Genomic DNA, 23,588 nt, shown 5'->3' with positions numbered 1-23,588 from the left:
TCCCTGTGTCAGACGGTCAAAAGAAACATGCAGGATCTAACTGTTCTCAAATACCTACCGTTTCAAATGCTGAGTAACTCGAAATGAATTGTATGAGCACGACTATACCTTCCTTCAAAGCCTTACCTGTCACCCGTTATCTTGAATTAATGGAACAAGAACACAGTCTCGTGGATATGTTGTTTCAGCTCCACCTGTCAGCTCTTCAACGAGATCTTGTGCTGGCCAGTCAAATGCTTTATGTCGGAAACCGTGCATAGAAAAATATAGGAGATGACCTGGCAAGTTGTTGGCAATTGACGTGAGTGCCGAATGCGTGCAGCGCCTTTGGCTTTCTTCAAGTCGGCCTCGAGCGGTCAGCTATTGCAATGTCTTGCTTCTGTCCCATGGAATTGGCCTGAGTCCATAAAGGAGTTGTATTGATGGATCGAGGGAAGCAAGCTCCCAGCTTGAGAGTGAATTATTCAGCTAAGGCGTTCCATTGGATTGTCCGTCGTCCAATCTCTCAACCCCGAACTCGATCGTGTTCGGAAAAGCAAAGTTTGGACGGAGTGCGATTTCACAGTCTTGTCCCAACAAGGAACCAAATTATTACCCAGCTGTAATTCAAGGTTGTACAGTAAGAAACGATTTGCCTTGATGAAAGTAATTGGACGCTTCGAATAGCGAGTGGCCGCACCGTCAAGTTTGTACTAATATCGTATTAACTCAGCCTTCAGTGGTACGCGTCCATGAGCGTAGATGGCTGCGAACTGAAGATTGATTATTATTGCCGATTTTTAGAGTTCACACGACCAGGTCTGGCAGGGGACGCTACTGCCTGATGATTCAAAGGATGCAAGCCTGATGAACAAAGTCATTTATTAATACTTGGAAATCTAGAGGAATAATCGGGTTTGAGGGGTGAAAGACAACAATGAATCTTGGAATATTCACAGAAAGAAATAACCGCCCCGATTTAGAAGCGCGGCGATCTTCTCCACGATGAAAACAAAGCAGAGCAGACCGACCGCCAGCAGCCGGACCATAGCAACTTCATACGCACCAGTTGAACCGACTTCAAACCAACAGCGCTCGCTTCTCTTCACTGCCACAATCCTCCCCCTGTCTCCAACTTTCTCCAACCAAAATCCCCTCGATTGGGTAATCCTCTCACGTGCGTCAGCTCCAGTTACGGGAGTCGTCTCGTCGCTCCCCAGGCCTGCCCGCCTCCTGCCTGCACTTGGCGCATGTTAGTGGCCATTCGAGCCATTCACGACGCGTGTAGCACGCTGGGCAAGATCCTCACTCTCAAAGGCGCTTTGTCTCACCTCCCGAAAAGTCTTGGACGAGTTGGTCCCAAAAAGAAGTCAAGGGCGCGAGACGTGGAGGCTGACTTAAGACTACAGGTATTTCCTAATTGCCGCATTCTCGAGTGCGTGCTTTCCATCTTTCCACCACGAAATTCCTCCCCCAGATATCTATGAACAACACCATACATTGCTGAGTAGCATCTCATAATTCGAAGCATCCTCCTCTTTTCCTTCCTCTCTCTCCCATATTCTCTCCGCCATGCGGCACAACCTGCGGTCTCGAGGACCTTCAGGTCGAATATCCGTCGCACTCATCCTCAGCTATGTCTTTGACTGGTTCATCATAATTGCTGCCGCAGGAATTGGAGCTGCGCTCGCAAACATCACCCCGAACAAACGACCGTTCTCCCTCATCAATCCCGAAATCAGCTTTCCCTTTGTCACGCAGGAGAAGATCTCGACGGTCAACTTGGGATTGACCTGCCTCGTTGCGCCCGCAGTCATCATCTTTATCGTCTCGATCCTCCTTGTTCCTGGACCGACAGTATCCAAGTCAGTACCCAAATCGCTCATATGGCGGAGGAAGATATGGGAATGGCACACAGGATGGCTTGGATTGGCATTGTCACACGCAGCCGCCTTCCTCATCACTCAGGGCATGAAGAATCTGTTTGGAAAACCAAGACCTGATCTTCTTTCCCGATGTGACCCAGACCTGTCAAAGATTGCTCAATTCCGCACAGGAGGGTTTCTTGCAGATAATGGAGAAGCGCCCACTGGAACACCTCTGCCTGTTCTTGTAAACCATGGCATTTGCCGCAATACAGACAAGCATATCATGGACGATGGTTTCCGCAGTTATCCCTCCGGACATGCTTCGTTCGCAGCGGCAGGCATGATATATCTGAGTTTATATCTTGCCTCGAAGCTCGCTGTCAGCGTTCCGTATCTAGCACCGAAATCATACAGTACAGATGATCTACATACGTCCGCCTTTCCATCTCGTACGGAGAGAAGAGCATCAGAAAGATCTACCATTAAGCCGCATTCTCAACACAACGATAATGAACCAACCGGTCACGATGACAGAATTATTGCGTCTCGAAATGAAGCTGCGGCCCCTCCAGTCTATCTTCTTGCTATTGCGATAATACCCTGGTTCGCGTCAATATACATTGCATCTACACGATACTCAGATTTCAGACACCATGGCTTTGACATCCTATTTGGTTACTTGATTGGACTAGTCACTTCCATCTTCGCATTCAGATATTACCATCTCCCCATCCGTCAAGGCGCAGGTTGGTCATGGGGACCACGCAGCTCCGACCGAAGTTTCTGGGCTGGCATCGGTGTTGGAAATTACGCAGGATCAGGTAGTCCAGTGACGGAAGGAGCAGTCAAGGGATCAGCGGATCTCGAAAACGGTGGCATGGAGCTTTCCGAGAGACACGATACGAACGAAGCTACAAACGATGTGGGTGCCGCCGCCGGAAGGAGAAAGGACGCATTCTAAAAATGTGGTCGCTTTGTTTTTTGTCTTGTCTGTGTATTAACACTTATTGGTAGGATTATATCGAGTTACTCTCGCAAGGTCAACGACGATCTGCCGAGAATCATAATACTGCGAAGCTGAAAGATCATGGCATGTCAAATATATAATGATGAATATTAATGTTTGGACGATCATTCGTGTCTTAGTTTTTTCCTTTGGGCATTTGCTTTAGGGGTTTGGGATGGGGGATTGGTGTTATTTTTTCAAGGGGGGTTTTGGGGTTAGAAAATTTTGTGGCTTGTATACCAGACAGGTTATTTGGAATGAAATGGGGGTATTCTACACCACACTATAAGACCGAAATTGCTTTTGGAGGCGTGTGAGGGCTCTGGCGTTATACTTTTTTCGGGCAAGATTCGACCTTGGATGTCACCAACCACTATCGCGGGTAAATCAGTGAGATCGTCACTATACACTAGCGTCACAACCACAATTTCACAGATTCAGAAAACTTGGCAGACACGGCAGACTGGGAATGTAGTCGGATTGGGTTTATGGAATTGAAATTCAGAGGATATAAACTTGTTTTTCTGAATATCTGTGAGACGGGCAGGCTAATCCAAATACGATTGAGATGGCGTGTAAGCCAGTCGAGGGCGTTTGAGGACAGCTATTTTGATGTGGGTAGTAAGTTGATGACTCTTGCATATCTAGAGTATCGCATCTAAATGTAGGTATGAAGTTGTATTGGTGTTGAACGGATTTTCTTCTGGTCTACCATGCTTCTTTAGCTTTTGGTCATATGATGAAATCTGCGTTTTCCCTTTTGTCAGAGCCTTTTTCGCAGACTCGGAAGTAATCTGAGGTTCATGGGTGTAGCGGTTGTATTTTGAGAGATAGGAAACTTTGGGACAGCAGCTGAGTATTGTTGCGTGAGACCTTAGTCATATTCATGGTTTACAACAACACTCTTCTAAGAAAGAGTGACTACGAACGGCCAGAAAGATTGGTGGTTGAGATTTAGGATGTTGAATCTTATTCTCTGACTCCGATAAGTCGTGTCTGTAGAGGAATCGTATGGTTTTGAAGAAGCATTTTTCGGAAGTCAGCGTGTTTGGGAGTTGAGCTTGTAAGTGTATTTCAATTTGATGCGCCTTAAAGTCAAACCAACACCTCCAATACACACTCCAAAACTCCTTACAATCTCACCTTCGTACTTAATCCCCTTTCGCAGCCTCTACCTCACCCTTTCATACAGAACGACAGCCATCTCATCCCTACCATGTCAAACCCACGTCAGAAACTTATCTCCTAAAGAGAAGATGGTAATCGAAATGTTCCATGCTGGTATTCATGTGTGTCAATAGTCCAGTCAAGAGGTCAGGGGTTCATCAAGGTAGGAAATACAACAAGAAGAGAGATTTGGGAGGGATGAAATAGGCGGGATGTGTTTAAGTGGTGTATGCCGTTCAAAAAGCAAAAGGGAGTCGAGGGAGTATGAGGGATATATGGTTCTGGATGAGTAGGAGAGGAATGGATGAGAGTTTAGTGGTGTATATTTACTATAACACGAGAGTGGCTAAATAGTTGAAAAAGGCGTTACAACAATAGACCCAACTGAATAAGAAACATAATAATCTCAAAAGATTTGCCTTATTTTCGGAGTAGGATTTCCTCGAGAACTTTCAATATCTAGCCACACATCGATCCCCTTCCCTCCCATGTACCTGATCCTTCAACCATCATAACACTAAAGCCATACCTACACATCGACAAACCCCCATTTCTCTTCCAAAGCCCTCATTCAGACCAAAGCAACCCGAATAGAGAACATAGCGTTTAGAAATCAGTAAAGAATAAGGATACAAAATTAGATTAACATTACTCAAGTAAAAATATATATATATAAAATAATACACTGGAATATCACACGCTTCACCCCCATCCACGCTCGCCATCATAACTCCACTCCGCTCCAAAATGAAACATGTACAACACCCCCAGTCATGCTACTCCCAGAATTTTTCCAAAATGCCCCAAGACGCAAAAAGGAAGCAACTAAACACCAATACGATCAGAGATAAGGACACAACTAGCATCACCTATCTGAAAGCCCCAACACTAGCCCGTTCCCTCAACCCCCTCCTCCCTTCAGGCTTCCCCGCGGATCCAGTAACCTTCATCCAATCCTCCCACTCGCGCGCAATCTCCATCAGAATACCTCCCATGACCGCCGCACTAGCCATAAGACCGTGTCCCTCGCCCTCGAGAACACGGACTTCACATCTCTTCATCGTCTTGCCTAGCCAGCGGACGTTTTCAACGGGCACACGCGTGTCTTTGCTACCGTGATGAATGACGACCGCGCGTTGGATGTCGACGTAGCGGAAGCCAATGGTGTGGCGGCGTTCAAGACAGACGAGGAGGTCGACGGCTGGGTTGGCGCCTGAGGTCGCGAGGTCCCAGATTGCGTGCGTGAGACGGGTGTCGTAGGTCATTTGTCTTTCCTTATCGGCGAGGGTACTGGCTGCTGCTGCTAGGATTGCGGCTTCGTTGTTTGGGTCGTTAGGGTTATTGGCTGCTTTCTGGAGAGCGGTTTGTTCTGAAGGATCTGGGTAGACGGTGGAGTTTCTGCCATGATTTTCTTTTCCGTTTTCTCTCTCGAGTCCGGGTGTGACTGTGGTTCGGCCACTAGGGGTATCACGTCCTGTTGATTTCCGCTTATTTCGTCGTGGTGATTTTGGAAGACTGCTTGTGATTGAGCTACTAGTAGCACTCATGAAGCTTGAATTTGCGGCTTTTAGGATGGGCGTCGGGAGAGCACGCAGAATACGCTGAGATGTAGGAATGGAATTGGTTGGGGGCGACGATGATTGACCACCTAGGACATTAAGCTGTGAAGGTGGAATCCATGGAGCGAGTAAATGGATCCGACCACGGATATGTTGGGGCATCCTGAGAGCAGTTGCTAGAGCATAGATTGCTCCAGCTGAGTGAGCTAGAATCGAGAACTTGGTTATCTTCAATGCTTGACAGATAGCGTACACGTCATCTGTAAATTATCAGCTGAAGAACATCGTCAAAAGAATATGGTTAACTTACCAGGCCAGCTAAGAGGTGTTGCAGTACCATCGGTGTATGGCTCACTGTCGCCTACCCCAGGCCTATCCGGTGTGATCAATCGTAGTTTGAGTGTCAGAGCCAATTCGTCATAGAAAGCTGTTATATATCTCGTCAATCCCATCCCTACACAACAAAAGACTGCGTAGCCCTCTGAATCGCCGACCTCGGAAAATGAAATGGTCCTTCCAGTTTGAGGATGTTTAATCTTTTGTGACAATCTCGGAGAACAGAGATATGCTTCAACGGCATCGTCAATCGAGTCCGCACTATTGGGCCGGTCGTCGACGTGGATCTGAGGTGTTTTATTCGGCTCTGGTGAGCTTACTCGAGACATTTGATTGCTATTCTTTCTACTATCTGTTGGCTTTGGGCTTAACGGTGCAGATAGTCGCTTCAAGGTTTTTGATCCAGACCGTTTTGGCGCCGAGTCGGAACGCTCGTATGAAACTCTACCTGATCCTCTATTTTGTCGTTCTGGACTTTGACGCGACCTCCTTTGGGCAACAGCTGGTGAAGGTGCACCCTCGTCATAATCATTCACCACGACAACTTGTTCCACAGTCGCGCTGGCTGCGACTTGCTTACTGGCAAGAGTCGTGGCTTTGGAAGGTCTCGCATTATCAAAATATCCCAATGGCTCTTGCATTTTGGAAGGTCCTTCGCTTGGCGCAAGAGAATTATCTCGTTTACTCCGCTCTCGTCTGTGGTGATTGTGTTCGGTCGATTCCTGGTTTGTTCCAGCCCCATCCTCACTCATTCGCTGCTTCCCACTTTGTCGACTCGATCGTTGGGAGGATCGCTTCTTGGCAGCAGTCGGTTTGCGCAAAGAAGAGTCTCGAGCCGGTATAAATCGGCCGGATCCAATTCCACCAAAAGCGCCTGGTGGAAGAGAGGGAGTTGTTGGAGTGGAATGGGCCGGGTTGGTAGAAGAGGGTTCTTCCTCTTCCCCGATCGCTGTTTCCGCCATGAAAGAGTTTGAATCAAACCGTTGAATAGGTAAACGCTCCGCCGAGGTTTCCCTAGGGGTAGTGCCGCCGCTAGTTCTTTTCCGATCATGCTCCCTCTCCCGTAGACGTTCTTTCGAGCTCATATACATCAACCCTTTTTGATTTCGTGACTGCTTTTTCCCCCAACTATCGCTTGATGACTTTCTTCTCAATTGCGGAAATGGTGCCTGACCTGGCTCAATTGATACGCTGCCGATGCTTGCTGCATCATTCTCCCTTGAACCAGTCGACCCCTTAGAGGATGGTCTCGAGCTACCCCTCAGAAAGGTTTTCAATGGACTAGAAGTAGACTCTCGAGGCGATTTGGGTGCGGTCAAAGCAGAAAACCCTGATGGAGGTTTGGCAGTTCGGATGACAGGAGGACTGGCCGCAAGCTCGTCGAGCGATTCCTCCTGCAAAAGATCTCGCAGCGACGGTTGATCGTATGCGCCGTAATCTATTCCAAAGCTGCCTCCAGGTGATTGACCTCCATGCCTTCCATCCAATCTTCCAAAGGTATTTGTGGTAGGAGCAGGCGATTTTTCTGGAGCAAAGCTTCCGCCCGTCTCGAATAGCTGGTTCGCAGGTGACGATATTATCGAGAGCGATGTGATTAGGGACGAGATGACCTCTGGCGACGCTGGTTGGACATGTACTCTGTTTGCAGGTGTCGTGGGACCTTGTAAAGACTTTCTGCGACCATGTCCTCGGTGTCGATTGGGTATAGGAGGCGGCATTGAATTGTGATCCATGACTGCAATGGTAACTTGTGAATCTGAGCGCAACCTTCCGCAGTCCCGCGATTCCTTTCCAGGCTTGTACGAATATGGTAGAAGTATCAAAAAGGTTTCCTCTGCATGGACGTTTTCAAAACTGCATACAACGCGGACGCGGTTTCAGGTGATGGAATCGACTCGGCGCGGTGAACATGCGACTTCGTGCAGGTTTGGCAACACTACGTATGGGGTGCCATTGGATGGAGTGAATGTTTGTGGATTAAAGATGTAGGGACCTGTATGCGATGCGGTCAGCGATCCTCTTCACGTTAAGGTTCTCTTGCAGGAGTTGGACAGCTCTTCCAAGAAGGGGAGTCCAGCCCAGTCTAGTCCCTGAGGATTGCGACGAACAGCTACAAGTATAAAGCTACTGCATACCACAAGCTTTGCAGATTTCAGGAGAAGTGGCAGTCGTCAGCGCACGCGGATAACAATATTGATGGGATGAAGAGAAGTTATTACTTCAAGAAATGAGATGCGGTCGTACGAACGGGATGAGAATTCTCTTACTCTACAGTAACAGTCTGAATAATAATTTGGTGTTTTGGTAACAAGTGCTATGGTAACGACAAAGACGCCGCTCGTGAGTGGACTCGGGAGCAGCACTAATGCAGGTAGCCACCTGTAGCCACCAACAGACCGGGACGAGAGGGGGAGAGGGTCCTGAACGAATTGTCAATTTGGCGTTGGGCCTTCTGTCGACGATCTGATAGGGAGGCGAGGGAGGGACAGCCAGCCTGAGAGCATCCGCGATTGGGTCCGGCCGCTCGTTTCACGCGATACCGGGAACCATTACCAACGCCAGGAACGGGGTGACGGGACGCGGAGAGATGCAGTCTGCAGATATATATTTTAGAGGGGGGGGTGGGGATGTTCGGGAGGAGCAGATGAAGTCGTAAGAGTCGGAGAAAAGGGTTCAATAGAATGGTCAAAGTTACAGGTTAGACCTTGAACATTTGTTGGTGTGTTTCTTCTTTCGGAATTTATGAGCTTGTTCATAAGAGTGCGCTTGGGATTGCCCCTGCGAACAGGCAATTTCATTTGCTCTCGGACCAGATAATAATATGACAGAGCCCATGTCAATAATACTGACCGGCACTGGACAGTTATGTGGGTCGGCACTCGTACTCACTCTTCGTGAAAGTCTATGGCGAATAATTGTAGCCAACCTTTGTAGACACACATGTCAAAGTAACTCGTCATATCTTCTCAAACTAGACGTCGGTCGTCTACATGACTGGTGCGAAAGTTACTTTTCACAAGTAAGAACTCCCGAGTACCAGAAACAAACAGCACTTTTTGGCCTTCAAGTAATAAGTAAAGGTGGGAGTCCTCCGATGCATCTGCCCTTCTTCTATCCAGCGTTGCAACCCCTCATCTTCTTTCAAAGCTCATCCTCACCACCATTTATGAATAGTTGCCTTCGATTCTTCCTTTTCCTGGTACCGGATTACTCGGGTGGCAGAAGTCTCTTGCTAGCCCTCTAATAGATTGTATTGAGTCTCGTACACCTCAGCGTCGAGGACCTCAGCGTCGAGGTCTCTTCTCAGATCAACGTCTGAGGATGGCGATAGGACCGTCATCAACACTGCTTGAACGCATAGAGAAAGACAGAGAGATTCTCCATGAGACTCACCTTACAAGTTCAATTATCGGTGACCGCAAAGAGTTATCCAGATATTTCCAAGGTTGTTATGCAACAGAGATCACCCACCAAAGTGTTGTCTTGGGTCAAGGGTAGACCTTTGATAACTCTGGGTTTACAGAACTGTATTATAGTGATAGCAGCTGCCTTCTCTTAGGCCATATCGAAGACCATTCTACTCGGTAAGTGATTATACTTTCTGCTTCTTTTATGACTCTTTGTCGATAGTGTCAAGCGCAATACTGATGGAAAGGATGAGAGGTGTAACGACGGTTAGAGAACGCTGGCTAATGAAGTGAATAGAGCGCTCGAACAGATCAATATGACGAGATTCCTTCTATATACCTACGTACGTACCTAGGTCTATATCTCATAGTTCAAAAGGACCCGCTCGTATTGGGTCGTATAGATCGGTTGCGTCGTATAAATTCGTATAAGTAAAGTGCGAGTAAGTTAAATAATTCTAACAACCAACAATCGAGCATTTTAGTAACATGAAGCACAGCCAAAATGGATATTGTTTTTCCTATACGAGCGTATGCTGCAGTCGAGTCATTGTATAGTCTTCGTACTCGTAAGCTTCGAGGCTCATGACTGTGGTCTAATAAGTATTCCAATGCTCTAATAAGATATAGATGATACCAAGTACGGTGGAGCTCAAGTGAGTTGAATGGCTATATAAGCACATCATCTGGCTGTTCTTCATATCTTTCTCACTCACTCATCTACCTTTACAAACCAGCTCAACATCCTCAATCGTTATGGCTTTCTCAAACGTATCAACTCTTTCGTGCTTTCCACAAGCGATTACAACACCCACTATCTTTGGTACTGAATTCCTCAATATCAGTGCATTTTTGGTCAGCAATTATTCCGTAGAAGTTACTCAAGATTACAACTACAATCATGGGCCTTTCTCTCTGAAGAATGCCGATTTTTGCAACATCACTGTTACTTACACCCATCCCGGAGAAAATGACACGATTAATGTCGAGGCATGGTTACCTATGGACAACTACAATGGACGCTTGCAGGCGGTCGGTGGAGGTGGATTTGTGGCAGGCAGATTCTACCTCTCGTATCAGCAAATGGCAGCAGCTATTGGGGAAGGATATGCGACATTGAGTACGGATGCTGGCCTAGGTGCAAATCCGGAAGATTGGGCCCAGGTTAGCCCCGGAAACGTCAACCAGTATCTACTCAACGATCTTGCGTCTGTCTCTTTGAATGAACAGGCAATCATAGGGAAGAGCCTCGTGCAAAGCTTCTACGGCCAACCTCCAGAGTTCTCGTATTTCAGCGGTTGCTCGCAAGCTGGACGACAAGGACTCATGCTTGCACAGCGATATCCAGATGCGTATGACGGTATTGCAGCTTCAGCCCCAGCAATCCATTGGAGCAAATTCATCAGCAGTATTTACTAGCCCCAAGTCGTCATGAACATAATGGGGAAGTACCCGGAGGCTTGTGAGCTGGATGCTATCACCGCGGCCGCGATCTCGGCGTGTGATCCTGACGATGGAGTCGTCGATGGTCTCATATCAGACATGGCAAAGTGTAACTTCGATCCAATCACCATTGTGGGTACCAAATTCAACTGTTCTGGGGTGGAAAAACAAATCTCTGTGGATGCCGCCATGGTAGCCAACGCTACCTGGGCCGGTCCACAATCTCTCAACGGCTCATCTCTATGGTATGGTCCAAATCGCGGGGCTAATCTGTCTGGAAATCTTACAACACTCGCAGTGGCGACGACGCAGTGTTCTAACAACGGTACATGTGTCGGCAAACCCAATTATCTCGGAGCCGATTGGCTTTCTCTTTTTGTCGAAAAGAATCCAGGTTATGATTTGGCGAACATGACCCAAAAGGATTACGTTGATCTGTTCCTGGCTGGAATTGATGAGTACTCACACATCGCGACTGACAACCCTGATTTGAGGGAATATTTCGCACGAGGCGGCAAGATTCTTGGGTACCATGGTTTGGTAAGAATCCGCAACCATTAGACCGTATGATTTTCACAACTAACAAGCGTACAGAGCGATCAACTTATTCCCGCCGGGGGATCAGCACTCTACTACGATGCTGTCACCTCTCTGATACCAGATGTACATGACCATTATCGACATTTTGAAGTTCCAGGGTTGGGACATTGTTCTGGTGGACAAGGAGGAAATCCTACAACGACTTTTGATGCTCTCCGTGCTTGGGTTGAGAATGGCACCGTTCCAGAGACGCTACCAATTAGCTTTGTTGACCAAAAGGGAGTCAGCAATGATAGAATCCTCTGTCCCTATCCTACGAAGCAACAGTATGATAAAGTCGGTGATTCAACATCAGCTGCTAGCTTCAAGTGTGTACTTTGATCTCAGAGTTGTCGGGGTGGTAGTCGAGGAAGACGCAGTCTTGTGGTTTGAGATCGAAGGCTGGTCGAAGGATTCCGCAAAATAGACTTCAATTCTTGAGTACTTGTATTATTAATAGACTTTTTTCGGGAGACACAACAAACTTGCTCTCTCATTGTCACGATGGGAAAGCCACTGTAAATTTATGTAGTAAATGAACGGTCCAAGCCAGCACGTCCAGTTTTCATTCTCTTGTAAATTTGGACATAAATAAATACATACGACTATGTTCTAAGAGAGTTTAGTATGAGCACATTCATTTTTACGTTTCAAAATTATCTGAACACTGCAGGACCTGAATACTTAAATTGTTAGCAAATCATTAATGATGTTCATCTTGGCACGAAATAAATGAATATTTGTTGTAGGATTCAAACTCAGGGCTCGGTAATAAAGGGCGTCGTTCCTAATTGGGTGAACTTCCGGCCCCTGCAGGTGGTCGCCATCCTGTTCTTGAACAACTATGTCATGGGGCGTCAACTTCATATATCACATGAATATCCTCACTTCGCACCAACTATTCGAATACATATAACAATGTTCGTGATAGATACTTCGACTTAATCTGAATAAGTATAAATTAGAGAAATCTATCACTTGATAAGTTCGCAATCATGGACGCCTTGTTGTCTGTCCCAGTTTTGGGATATTTTCTTGGCCCTTCAACTTTTTCGACGAGCTTGAATCTGATGTTCTTTTACCTTGTAAGAATGAATCCGATTTGAGAGATGAGACACTAACTTCTTATAGACTTGTAAGTTGACCATACTCAAAATGCTGTCACGGATCCAAAAGCTTATACGCAAAAGGGGGAACCCTAGTAATATCCCAACCACCACTCAAAGTAGAAGTCGTAGGAACTCTAGCCATACGCGCGCTATTCTTCCTACTCCCCTCAACCCTCTTCCTCATCTTCGACAGCGTAATCCCCAGTCTCGCCGTTGGAATCAAAACCCAAGGAGAATCAGCATTACCGACCCGAACCGGAAATTCGCGTAGATCCAAAAAGGCAGGACCGATTTGGTATCGTGTAGTCGCCCTCAGTATCTTCAATGTCCTTCTTAGCGTTGGTATCCAAGCGGCGGTAGAGACGCTTCTCATTGAAGTACTCAATGTTAGGAGTGCATTACAAGTCACAACCACACTTCCTATGCCCTGGTCGATCGCCAAACACGTTGTTCGAACCTTGTTTCTTCGAGAAGTAAATATCCCCTGTCTTATCAATAAACGTATCTGACACCTCCAGGTCCTCCAATACTACATCCACCGCTTCATCCTCCACCCCGCCAAACCCACCACCCTATCCCGCCTCCACAGCACCCACTTCCACAGCATTACCGCTCCCTACTCCTTCACAGCGCACTACGACCACCCCATCCCATATCTCCTCTACCGCTTCCTCCCCATCTACCTCCCTTCCGTCATATTTCGCACCCATCTCCTCACCTACCTCTTAACCCTCTCCGTCGTAACCCTCGAAGAAACACTCACGTCCTCGGGCTACAGCGTGATTCCGGGTATCATGCTGGGTGGTATGGCCCGGCGCCAGGTTTCTCACAGTGCGAGTCGCGGGAAAGGGAATTTTGCACCACTAGGCGTGATGGATTGGGTGCATGGGACGAGTGTGGGCGCGGATGTGGTGGATGATATTGGGGAGGAGGCGGAGAAGCATAGGGTTGGGGAGAGGAGTGGGGAGGCGATTGAGGGGGTGAAGGAGAGTGGGAGGAGGGGGTTGAGGGGTTGGAATTCGAGGAAGAAGAAGTAGAGGGGTCAGGTTTTGAAGATGGTCCTTGGAAAGGTATCAAGACTGCTATCTGGGAGTTAGTTTGTCCACATAGAATTATACGGGAATAGCAATTCCAATTCATTCTGTTTCACTCACACCTGGAAAGCTCAACGAGTCTATCACTACTCACTAGAAGGTACAAGGAAGATTCGAGGTCAATCTTGGATGCCACCCGAAAGACCTCATATACACTTTCCTTGGCAACAACCTCACCTTCACCTTCTTCTCGCCCTGTTCCGTTCCCCTTCTAACCCGTTTTCAGACCTCTTGGTGAATCTGCGCCCGTCGGAATATCCAATACTCCACTCACTGACCCACACCCTCACGTGTTCCGCCATGAATATAAATATTAACTTTTCACCCGCGACATGCAACAAAACTTCCTTTTCACACACATTTTTCCACGCATGGATCAAATCAAACAGGAAGCCGGAGACCCACACGTGTCTAGCCATGTGTACGAAGTATAAATGGCTGAGAGCATTGCACCTCGACCTCCTTTAATATGGATTCGACACCGTAACGAGATGCAAAGAGTTACCAAGACATTAGAATTTGAGGTTCTGTCACCACAAAATTCTTAGAGGGTGTATAATTTGTAAAATGAGGCACATGGGTATGTTAAGACGAAGATCGCGAGAGACTTGGGGAATGAACTAATGCGATTCCACGCAAACATAGATTTCCATACCTAGATATCAGCCACAATACAGCCAACTGTCGGTTGATCATGCGAAGAAAACGCATCATTGGTTATAGATGTCCTTTCAGACTCTATTCCCGACAATTACATACCCCCTCTCCTTCTCCCTAATCCTAACACTACCCACCCAGCCCAGCTCCCCCCTCAACCAGAACCCTCACACACTCCTCCCACCCGCCTTCAACAGCGATCATCAACGCAGTCCTCCCCTCCCCATCCCGTACCTCCATATCCACTCCTTTGTCTATCATCAAAGTTACTATCTCTGTTTTTCCTAAGGAGGCAGCAAGATGTAAAGCTGTTTTGCCGGTGCTGTCGATCGTGGTTGTCGATATGCCGTGGTCGAGGAGTATGGATATGATGTTTGGATTTGAGGATGTGACGGCGAGGTGGAGGAGAGGGATTTGGGGTGTGGTGTTGGGTTTGGTAAGGTAAGGTAAGTTGTCTGGGGAGTCGTAGGAGGGAGGCGGAGAAGTAATCGAAGGTGAGGATAACGGCGAGCAATTGAGTTCGTTTGTAAGATCTGTTTATCAAGTCAACACTACACTCTCACTTCCCAAGAAACTCACCAAAACAAAATCTCTCATCTCCAAACCCATCTAAAGGATCATCGAATCCCAACATCACTTCTTCAAACCTTAAATCTCTTGCCTCCACCTCACTTCTCTCCACCAACTCTCTAAACCCACCATCAGTTTCTCCCTCACTTGTCGCGGTTTCAACACAACCCTCCAACTTCCTCTTCAAATTCTCCCGATACCTCCTCTGCGCCATCCGATTCTGAATCTTCCTCTTCTCCGCCGCTTCTCTCAGTTTACGCATCTGGTTGTTTCTGCTTTCCGTCATCGCTCCTGCTTATCCTTCATTCCAACCCGCAGAATGGTTCTGATATAGATCCATCATACCATTGCACAACACGAACATATGGACGAGAGATAAAGGTCGGTGAGTGATGGTCGTGGGCACTTGCATTGAGTGATAGATGGTGATGACCTTTGGCAGTGGAGTATCGAAACACTACGGCGGCAGCGAGTCAACGAGTAAGTAATACAGATGATTTTACGGCCGAGATGTATAGTGTGTGTAGGCGATTCGAAAAGTCGAGACCCTGTGGGTTGCAACTATCAGGTATCTTGTTCTAGTACCCCAATTTCAGTAGCTAGAACTTTGACATGTTGCGAGCAAATGTCGAAACACCACTCCCCAATATGAAAGTCATACAAACCATTTTACGGCCGAGTCCGAGGTGACTTGGAGGTCTCGACTTTAAGTGTTACAAGTAAGATAACCTCATCCGAATGAGATGCTGGGTTTGTAAGATGTCATGGCTAGCTGACCATAATCCCGTGAACCAAGACAGGATTTTGACACTTTATCGAAACACGTCTTTCCACAGCAAGTTTACGAGCAAAGTGCTACAAACAAATTTACGGCCGAGATGCCTGAGTAAACTCGAAACGTCGAGACTGTTGAGTATTGTCATCCATCTCCATGCACGTACATACCTCAACCAAACACCATATCTTTCTGAACAACCCACACCTGGCGATGCCTTTCAACACCTATTTCCCAAATCCCAATAGCATCATGCCAAACCTCAAACCTGCTTACGCGCGTAGTCAAAGTAACAATCAACGCACTCTCCCATACGACCCACGTATGAATTTACAAAACGTTTCTCCACCATCCACTCCCATACATACGCACTCGCCCTCACTCAATTCAGCTTTTTAAATCCAGGCCACGAGCCCACATATACCTAGACATTGAGCCCAGTTCATCCTGCAATGGCCCATCCTCAAGTTGCTTAAATCCGTTGACACCAAGTGCCGGGACACGTTTGTTGAGGGCGGTGGTGCACAAATGCTTCTAGGTCGCGGATACTTGCATAAGGGGACGAGTGGTGGCTGTCACATGGAGTGAGCGGATTGAGTGGCCACAAGATGGTGTTTAATGCCGAAGGGTGGTACTCACTGCAGTCTCAGGTGCCTTTTTGTGACTATGTCCATAAGTCGATGATATGTCGATGTCAAGTCTAGACTCGGCGCTTCACGAATCACAAGTCGACTGAAATCTAGACTTATATAGATGTACGAAAATTATCAGAATCTTGAAGTGAACAAACAAGGAACGTTGCATGAGATGTATATTCCAAACTCTCACTGCTACTAACTCTAGGATTCACGCTACCGCCGTATTACCACCGATCAATCTCTCCGACTCTTCCACCGAAGAGTCCACATCACGCGAAATCCTAGGCCGCATCGGAACCAACTCCCAAGAACCCTACCTATACGTCAACAACGCATCTCTATTCAGAAACGAACGTCCTTATCATACACTAGGCTTCGGACTCAAGCTACTGCTTGGCAAGAATAAAATCGCAATTGTGCAGACGAACGTGCCCGCACCAGCGAGATATAACGGCCCGTTTATGTTGGTTTCTAGGAGATGACCTGCAATCAACGGGCTGAAAATCGAGAAAAGTCTGCCCCAGAAGCTTGCGATACCACTTGCAGTTCCTCTGACCGGTGCAGGAAATGCTTCGGGTGTCCAACCGTAGAGCACAGCATTGAACATGGATTGGAAGAAGTATTCCATCGCGTTCAACCCCACATTGGATGCGTGATTGTTGACAGCGGCGAAGAGAAAGAGCGAAACGCCCATCAATGCTGATGAGACTACCATTGCCCACTTACGTCCAATACGTGGTACGTAAATCATTGAAGCTCCAAGTGCAACACCAACAATTCCAGGAAGATATATGATTACATAGTCGCGGTAGGTTTCGGAAAGCGAGATTTTGATAGCCGCGTTCTTTCGCGATAGGATGGTCGGTAAGAAGGAGCCTAGTATCATAAGTCAGTGATTCGTACCAGTGCATCCTGACTTACCTGCAACGGAAAATCCCCAGTAGTCGAAAGCATATATAATCCAAACCAGAACCGTAAGCCTCGCAAGAGTTGCTGTGGCAAAGAGCGTTGACACTCTTTTGAATTCAATTCCGAACAGCTGTGACGGTGATAATTTAGGTGGTGCAGCAAGACCCGGAGTAGGACCCGAATCCGGTGACGATAATTGAGGCGAGCTTGAAGCTGACAAAGCCTCAAAAGACTCCGAGTTCAATTTGCAAGGTCGTTTGTTGAATTTGGCAATGTAGTGTAGAACTTCCAAGGCTTCCGCGTCTTTGCCCTTTGCGAGAAGATACTGAGGGGACTCTTGGAATGTGAAAACTACGAAACGTAGAATAAACACAGCAAATGATATACCACCGAGAGTAAACATGAGATATCGCCATCCATAGTTGGAGGCTTTGGTACAACACGGAACACCATCGGCAACCGAACCACACGCTGGCAGATCGGTAGCACAGGAGTATTTTGGTACAAATCCGTAAGCTATGCCGCTACAGACGACAACCCCAAGTGGTTGAAATATTGATAGGAGAGCGAGCAGGAAACGACGATTCTAGAGCTGTTAGTTATTGCTAAAAGAGGTCCTCAGTTACCTACTTGTGGAAGAAATTCTAAACAGATTGTGGTATCGATAGGTATATTACCCCCAATTCCAAAGCCGCTGAATGCCGTGAGGACAAGGATTGCGTTGTACGTATTTGGCGCTCCGAGGCAAAGCCCAAAGGCACAAGTAATGAACACTGTGCCATTAAATGCCCATTTCCGACCTGGCAATCATTAGCCAGGAAGAGAACATAGATCCAGAAGCATTACCAATGATATCGACAAGCACACCCCAGACGAAAGCACCAGCCGTCAACCCAGAACTAAATGCGGTGAATACATTTGCCAGCTGCGCATCTGTAATATGTGTAAGCCCGAATGTCCCAGGGAGGTGAATTCATGTTCGCTAAGGACATACCACTAAATCCAAGCTCTCGTTGTAAAGGGGAAGCGATAAGTCCAAACGCTTGTGCCCATAAAAGATCAAGGAAGTATCCGAGGCCACACAGCGACCAGATATACCATTGGTATCTTCCCATACCCATCTTGTCCATTTCCAGGGTAATCAGCCGTGCCTTCCTCTGGTATGGGGTAAGATGATCCATATCTGAATCGTCGATTGTGTCGAGGGCATTGTCTGGATCTGTACCCGATTCTGTTGCGCGACTGATGGCTGTTCAGAACTGTCAATATATTACTATCTACTGTCAGTATTGTCCACTTACTTGCAGAACCAGACAGGGAATGCGCCTCGTGGGGCTTGTCTTCGGTCGGAGCAGCGCTCATGATGAAGGGATAACGATTGAAGAGATTGTGCAACGTGACGCCGCGATCATTGTCTGAAGTTGTCAAGAGTTATAAATCAATCTTGTTGTGCGACTTTAGGTGGGAGGACAGGGTTTGTGCTTCAAAAAAAGAGTGTGAATGAAGGGTTCACCCACACTTGTACAACCACGTTCGAGAAGCAAGAATGACGACGTATGGCCAGGCCAAGACTGTTCAAAGTGCTAAAATCGACTATACCGAGCAGCGTGGATCGATGAGGTACCGCACCCCAGTCACGAGCTCTCTCATTCGATTGCGCTTTCCCAAAACTTTGAACTAAGAGTTTAGAGGTCTAGAAGTCTAGAACTACGCACGTATCGAGACTCTAAGCGTGTTAGGCAGGTAGGACCTGTGTACCATCGCGAACGCATCTTGCGGCTTCCTACAGACTGCATCTTTTGAGAGAATCATGACGGCCCGAAGCTTCAACCGCAAAGCGACTCTCATGGAATCGCAATTTGGGTGCGAGCAACATGGCATTCGATCGATAAGGTGAATCGCATCCAAGATCTTGCGAGGAGGTGAGATCCGGGGGGACCAACTCCAATGAAGTTAGGCGAAGCTTAGTGCATTTTCTTAAGTGCTTAGCGACCTGTCAAAACCCCGGTCACCCTCCCCCTCTCCTCGATCATCGTCATACAGGTAGTCCAGGCCAGGTCCAGGTTTTATCGAGAATCGCCTATCACCACAGTCACGTCTCTAAGTTCTCCGCAGACAGAGAATAATCGAAAAGCGCTGGATCATGGTATGATCTTTCATTTGTGTATGTATGTACAATGATTCCCAAAAGGTGCAACTCTTCTCATCTCTGCGCTAAGATATCTGAAGTAAAAGCTTCAACAATGGCGGCATTGCCGGTACTTTTACTGTAATCTGTGTTCAGACAGAGTGTAAAAGATAATGACAAGAGGTTAAGACCCAAACTCCAGACTTCCCAAAGTACCACGGGACGCCAGACCTGATTGATATAAGAAAAGAAGAAATAACACGCCATAACAGCCGACTCGAAACAAGAGATTAGACAGCAACCACTGCTGGTAATCCTCAGCGCAGCACAAAATGGCACGATCCGATAAATGCCCACGAACAGCAACTGGCGTTTTACGAAAGTCATCACTCTATCATCATTTTCCGTTCATGTCCCATCCAAGTAATGCAGTGTATCCAGAGCAACGATAGCTATTGAGTCGTGTATTGATAACAAAAAGGGTCATATTATCGTGCGGCAACTTCGAGTGGCTCGGAAGCGTCGATGTCAAGTTCAGCAGCATGTCGCTTGGCCCATGATCTCGTCAGGATTGAGGCTGATGAACAATTAGTATACGCGCTGGTAAACATCTTGGAGTGTACAAACCCTTGAGGAACTTTTTGCTTGCATATTTCTTGAAGAATGCTTCATGAGAAACAGGTCGGGCCAGGTAGTCAACCATAAGTCTGAAGACTGGCTCAATCTCTTCCTCATTGTATCCAGAGTAGTGAGTAAGAGTAGCATCCTAAAACGTGTTAGTGAAAGCAATGACGCAGATGAGGATTTGCATACCCATTCTCCACGCTCGAGTATCATACGGGCCAAGTACATGGACGCAGCAGCGACATGGCTTGGAAGATAATGCATGAAACGGTGATCTAGAAGACTAATTTCCATAAGGTATTTACCCAGAGTTCGTGTTTGAATATCGTAATTGTCGGCCTTGGAGATTCGGCGAAGGAAGTTCATTGGGTTTGGATAGCTGAGATCGTAGTTGAGAGTTGTCAACACGTACCTTTCGGCACTCAAGATCTCCTGCTCCGAGAATCCATCATCCGCGACGTGTTTGAAGTTGGCGACGTGAGGGGAGAGAACCTCTTCGTATTTGGACGCGATGAACATGGCAGTTACACCAACGAGCTGGAGACGATCAAGCTGAACGGCTTTCGCTGAGAGGAAACGGTCGATGATGTTGACGGCGAGGAAAAGTGTTTCGGGGAGGAGGTGGAAACGCGTGTGAACTTCGATGAGCCAGTCGACAAGTATACCTCTCATCTTCCACTCCAAATCCTCCTGGTGTTCCATGTAATCCGCGTTAGGTAGGGTGGAAAGTTCAAGCTCTTTTAAGTAGTCGAAGATTTCCACAACGTATTCGGCAACCATCAATGGGTCGTCCATGTCCTCTTTATCCAAATCTTCAACGCCCTCGGCGAACTTTGTTGCTGTGGACTTCTCATCCTCGATAGCAAGCTCGGTTTCCGGGTCAACTGACTCCTCCTTTGCTACCTCTACTTTGACCTCCTTCTTGACTTCAATGTGAATCTTCTTCCTTGATGGCTGTTCATCCTCGACTGGTGTCTCCGCTTTGACAGTGGTACTTGATGTTGTTGACGATGACTTTCTCTTGGTAGAAGGTAGAAGACCAGAACCAGGGCGCTTCAGCTCTGCTGCCTTCTTGTTTCCGTCCTTGGATCCGAGGGCTGGCCTTGACGAGTTGGTCCGCGACAACTTTGTCACTCCGGTGGGCTGCTTTGCAGCAACTGCCACTTTGCCCAACGCCTTTTTACCCTCTTGAGCATCGCCCTTTGTCACGTTGCTCACATCTCCTAATGCAGCACGCTTGCGTAATGGTTGTGTATTCACGGCGGCTTTCTTGGACTGAAGTGGTTTCTTGGATGCAAGGGCCCCTTCATCACCCGTTGAAGCCATCGACTTGGATCTTGTCAGACGGGTTGTAGCAGCAACGCTGTTCTCATCGTTCTCGTTAGTCGGTACCCGCCGGCTGGTTGCTCGACCCTGCAAGTGATTAGTTAGAGGCAATCCAAAAATGTGATAATCTCAAAACGAGAATATCACGCGTAAAGAGGAGGTTTTGCTTACAAGTGGCATTTTGTTTTTGTAGGATATTAATAATTAGATTTTGTGTATGTAATTTATTCTGTATGTGTGTCAGTAAGACGCGATGAAACTGGGTCTTAACCGCGTGTAGCTCCAAGCAAAGATGCCATAACACGCGACGAAGCTTCCCAGATGGTGCATAATCTCGAGAGAACGTACGTGAGTGTGGCTAAAGCCTCCAAGATCTCGACAGTCCGAGTCGGCGAGCTGTCCCACTGGATGATTGTATATCAACAGTGTCGATATACTGCTTTTAGCCCTGTCGTGACGGAGCTTCCAAGGCACTCAATGCGGGAAATGGGAAATGGGAAAAGGCGTTATACTCGAAGGTAAGACCTGGTAGAGAGTTGCAGAACTGTAGGAAGGAGGAGAAGGCGGTGTTGTTGTTGAAGAGAAAGGTCCTGGACCGCGATGAAGACGTGAAGGAAGAACTTGGAGGTGTCTGTCTCGCTTGTTATGGCTGGCGTCTTAGCGCGAGGTCAGATCCACCAGGACCAGACAAGGAACTCAGGCGCGAACCTCTCGAGCAAGGGCTCAAATAACCAAACTGGAAATGTCTGATGATTGAGAATGAGTAGAAAGATTGCGGTAATTGATAGCAAGGGACCAAAATGAGATTCAAGTTTGAAAACGTGAATAGGGAAAGATCCTGCGAGTTGATGATTTCACAAATGAGGTGGGACGTGGGGAAGATGGTCTAGAAAAGTGGCCCGCGATGTTGATTTTTTTGGTAACTGTGGCAACGAACACGCTTTTCATCATTATTGCCTAAGGTTGTAAGGCCTACTGTGGCTGAACGTGCTCGCATCGGTATGTGGCGCGCCGAAGTGCAAAAGGGAGCTAGTTAATCCGAACGGAGCTTTCGTCGATGTTCGTCTAGGAAATTTGGACGACATCAAGAGGTATCCATTGACCAGCAGCAACCATATCTGCGCCGTCTCGAGCACACGAGATCTTCTGCATCGGTGCGAAGATCAATTGATTTGGGTGGCCGCCATGTTACAACCACGACTACTGCTGCGGCGGTCCCAGCAGACGACACCATGTAAATATCTTTCGATTCGACAAAATGTCACCCGAACGTATGCTACGATTACAGAGCCGGTGAACACAGACCCAACTCCTATGTTGGCAGCAGCAGGCTTTGCACCACCTGCAAAGGCCGAGAAGAGTAGTGCCACCTTTGCGATGCGAACATATAAGCCTCGAACCCCTGGTGTTCGACATTTGAAAAGACCTATAAACGACCATCTGTGGAAAGGAAGGCCATTTCTGCCATTGACATTTTCAAAGAAGGGTCATGGAAAGGGAGGAAGAAATAATTCTGGGCGTGTGACGATCCGACATAGGGGAGGTGGTCATAAGCGGAGGATAAGGACTGTTGACTTTACGAGAATGACGCCCGGAAAGCACACAGTGGAGCGCATTGAGCATGACCCAGGAAGAAGTGCCCATATCGCTTTGCTTAACGAGGAAGCTACTGGGAGAAAGAGCTACATCGTTGCCGCAGAGGGGATGAGAGCTGGTGATGTGGTCGAAAGTTATAGAGCTGGAATTCCAAAGGATCTTCTGGACAGTATGGGAGGAGTTGTTGATCCTGGTGTGTTGGCAGCGAAGACTGCTTGGAGAGGGAATTGTCTGCCACTACACATGATCCCAATTGGAACATTCATTTACTGTGTTGGGTCTGCGAAAGAGAGAGGTGCGGTATTCTGTCGAAGCGCCGGAACTCATGCTGTAGTAATTTCGAAGGAGGATAAGGGATCGCAGAACAGATTTGTTCAGGTCCGCTTACAGAGTGGTGAAATTCGAAAAGTTAGCAGAGACGCTTGTGCCACAATTGGTACAGCAAGTAATCCTCATTTCCAACATCGACAGCTTGGAAAAGCTGGACGAAAGCGATGGTTGAATATCCGACCAACAGTGAGAGGTCTTGCCATGAACGCTGGTACGTACTGTCTATTCCATCTCCTAATGAGGCCAGTTTATTGACCAATTCACAGCCGACCATCCACATGGTGGTGGAAGAGGAAAATCGAAGGGTAATGTCAACCCTGTTAGTCCATGGGGATTACCAGTAAGTCTTACTTATGCATTTTGTCAGATATTTATTCCTAACCTTACTTCAGGCGAAAGGAGGATATAAAACGAGACATAAGCGTAACCCAAATAAGTGGGTAGTGACAGCACGCGAACGAAACCATGGAAAACGACGCGTAAAGTAG

At 47.3% G+C, this 23,588-nt stretch overlaps 7 protein-coding genes across 7 annotated transcripts; 3 read left to right on the top strand and 4 right to left on the bottom strand.

The window, feature by feature from the left end:
- Window positions 1-1,551: 1,551 nt before the first annotated feature.
- On the top strand, window positions 1,552-2,808 carry GLAREA_12325 (Acid phosphatase/Vanadium-dependent haloperoxidase; the record flags this gene model as incomplete). The annotated part of the gene is made up of 1 exon (XM_008083107.1): window positions 1,552-2,808. The coding sequence occupies one exon, from the start codon at window positions 1,552-1,554 to the stop codon at window positions 2,806-2,808; it is 1,257 nt and encodes a 418-aa protein (XP_008081298.1).
- A 2,081-nt stretch (window positions 2,809-4,889) lies between these two features.
- GLAREA_12324 (alpha/beta-Hydrolase) lies at window positions 4,890-7,648 on the bottom strand (the record flags this gene model as incomplete). Its single annotated transcript, XM_008083106.1, has 2 exons — window positions 4,890-5,839; window positions 5,890-7,648. The coding sequence occupies 2 exons, from the start codon at window positions 7,646-7,648 to the stop codon at window positions 4,890-4,892; spliced, it is 2,709 nt and encodes a 902-aa protein (XP_008081297.1).
- Window positions 7,649-10,078: 2,430 nt separating this feature from the next.
- Window positions 10,079-13,490, top strand: GLAREA_12323 (alpha/beta-Hydrolase; the record flags this gene model as incomplete). The annotated part of the gene is made up of 5 exons (XM_008083105.1): window positions 10,079-10,682; window positions 10,749-11,305; window positions 11,360-11,673; window positions 12,521-12,926; window positions 12,972-13,490. 5 exons carry the CDS (start codon window positions 10,079-10,081, stop codon window positions 13,488-13,490), a joined length of 2,400 nt encoding a protein of 799 aa, XP_008081296.1.
- Window positions 13,491-14,333: 843 nt separating this feature from the next.
- On the bottom strand, window positions 14,334-15,036 carry GLAREA_12322 (Ankyrin repeat-containing protein; the record flags this gene model as incomplete). Its single annotated transcript, XM_008083104.1, has 2 exons — window positions 14,334-14,737; window positions 14,784-15,036. 2 exons carry the CDS (start codon window positions 15,034-15,036, stop codon window positions 14,334-14,336), a joined length of 657 nt encoding a protein of 218 aa, XP_008081295.1.
- A 1,512-nt stretch (window positions 15,037-16,548) lies between these two features.
- GLAREA_12321 (MFS general substrate transporter) lies at window positions 16,549-18,458 on the bottom strand (the record flags this gene model as incomplete). The annotated part of the gene is made up of 6 exons (XM_008083103.1): window positions 16,549-17,063; window positions 17,109-17,682; window positions 17,727-17,896; window positions 17,943-18,029; window positions 18,091-18,345; window positions 18,398-18,458. 6 exons carry the CDS (start codon window positions 18,456-18,458, stop codon window positions 16,549-16,551), a joined length of 1,662 nt encoding a protein of 553 aa, XP_008081294.1.
- Window positions 18,459-19,712: 1,254 nt separating this feature from the next.
- GLAREA_12320 (Cyclin-like protein) lies at window positions 19,713-21,354 on the bottom strand (the record flags this gene model as incomplete). Its single annotated transcript, XM_008083102.1, has 4 exons — window positions 19,713-19,801; window positions 19,852-19,990; window positions 20,038-21,261; window positions 21,346-21,354. The coding sequence occupies 4 exons, from the start codon at window positions 21,352-21,354 to the stop codon at window positions 19,713-19,715; spliced, it is 1,461 nt and encodes a 486-aa protein (XP_008081293.1).
- A 1,005-nt stretch (window positions 21,355-22,359) lies between these two features.
- GLAREA_12319 (Translation proteins SH3-like protein) lies at window positions 22,360-23,588 on the top strand (the record flags this gene model as incomplete). Its single annotated transcript, XM_008083101.1, has 3 exons — window positions 22,360-23,311; window positions 23,367-23,440; window positions 23,493-23,588. The coding sequence occupies 3 exons, from the start codon at window positions 22,360-22,362 to the stop codon at window positions 23,586-23,588; spliced, it is 1,122 nt and encodes a 373-aa protein (XP_008081292.1).

Source organism: Glarea lozoyensis (assembly GCF_000409485.1).
Source record: "Glarea lozoyensis ATCC 20868 chromosome Unknown GLAREA18, whole genome shotgun sequence".
Taxonomy (NCBI): domain Eukaryota; kingdom Fungi; phylum Ascomycota; class Leotiomycetes; order Helotiales; family Helotiaceae; genus Glarea; species Glarea lozoyensis.
The sequence above is the reverse complement of the archived record's forward strand: the minus strand, read 5'-3'. Positions and strand labels throughout refer to the sequence as shown.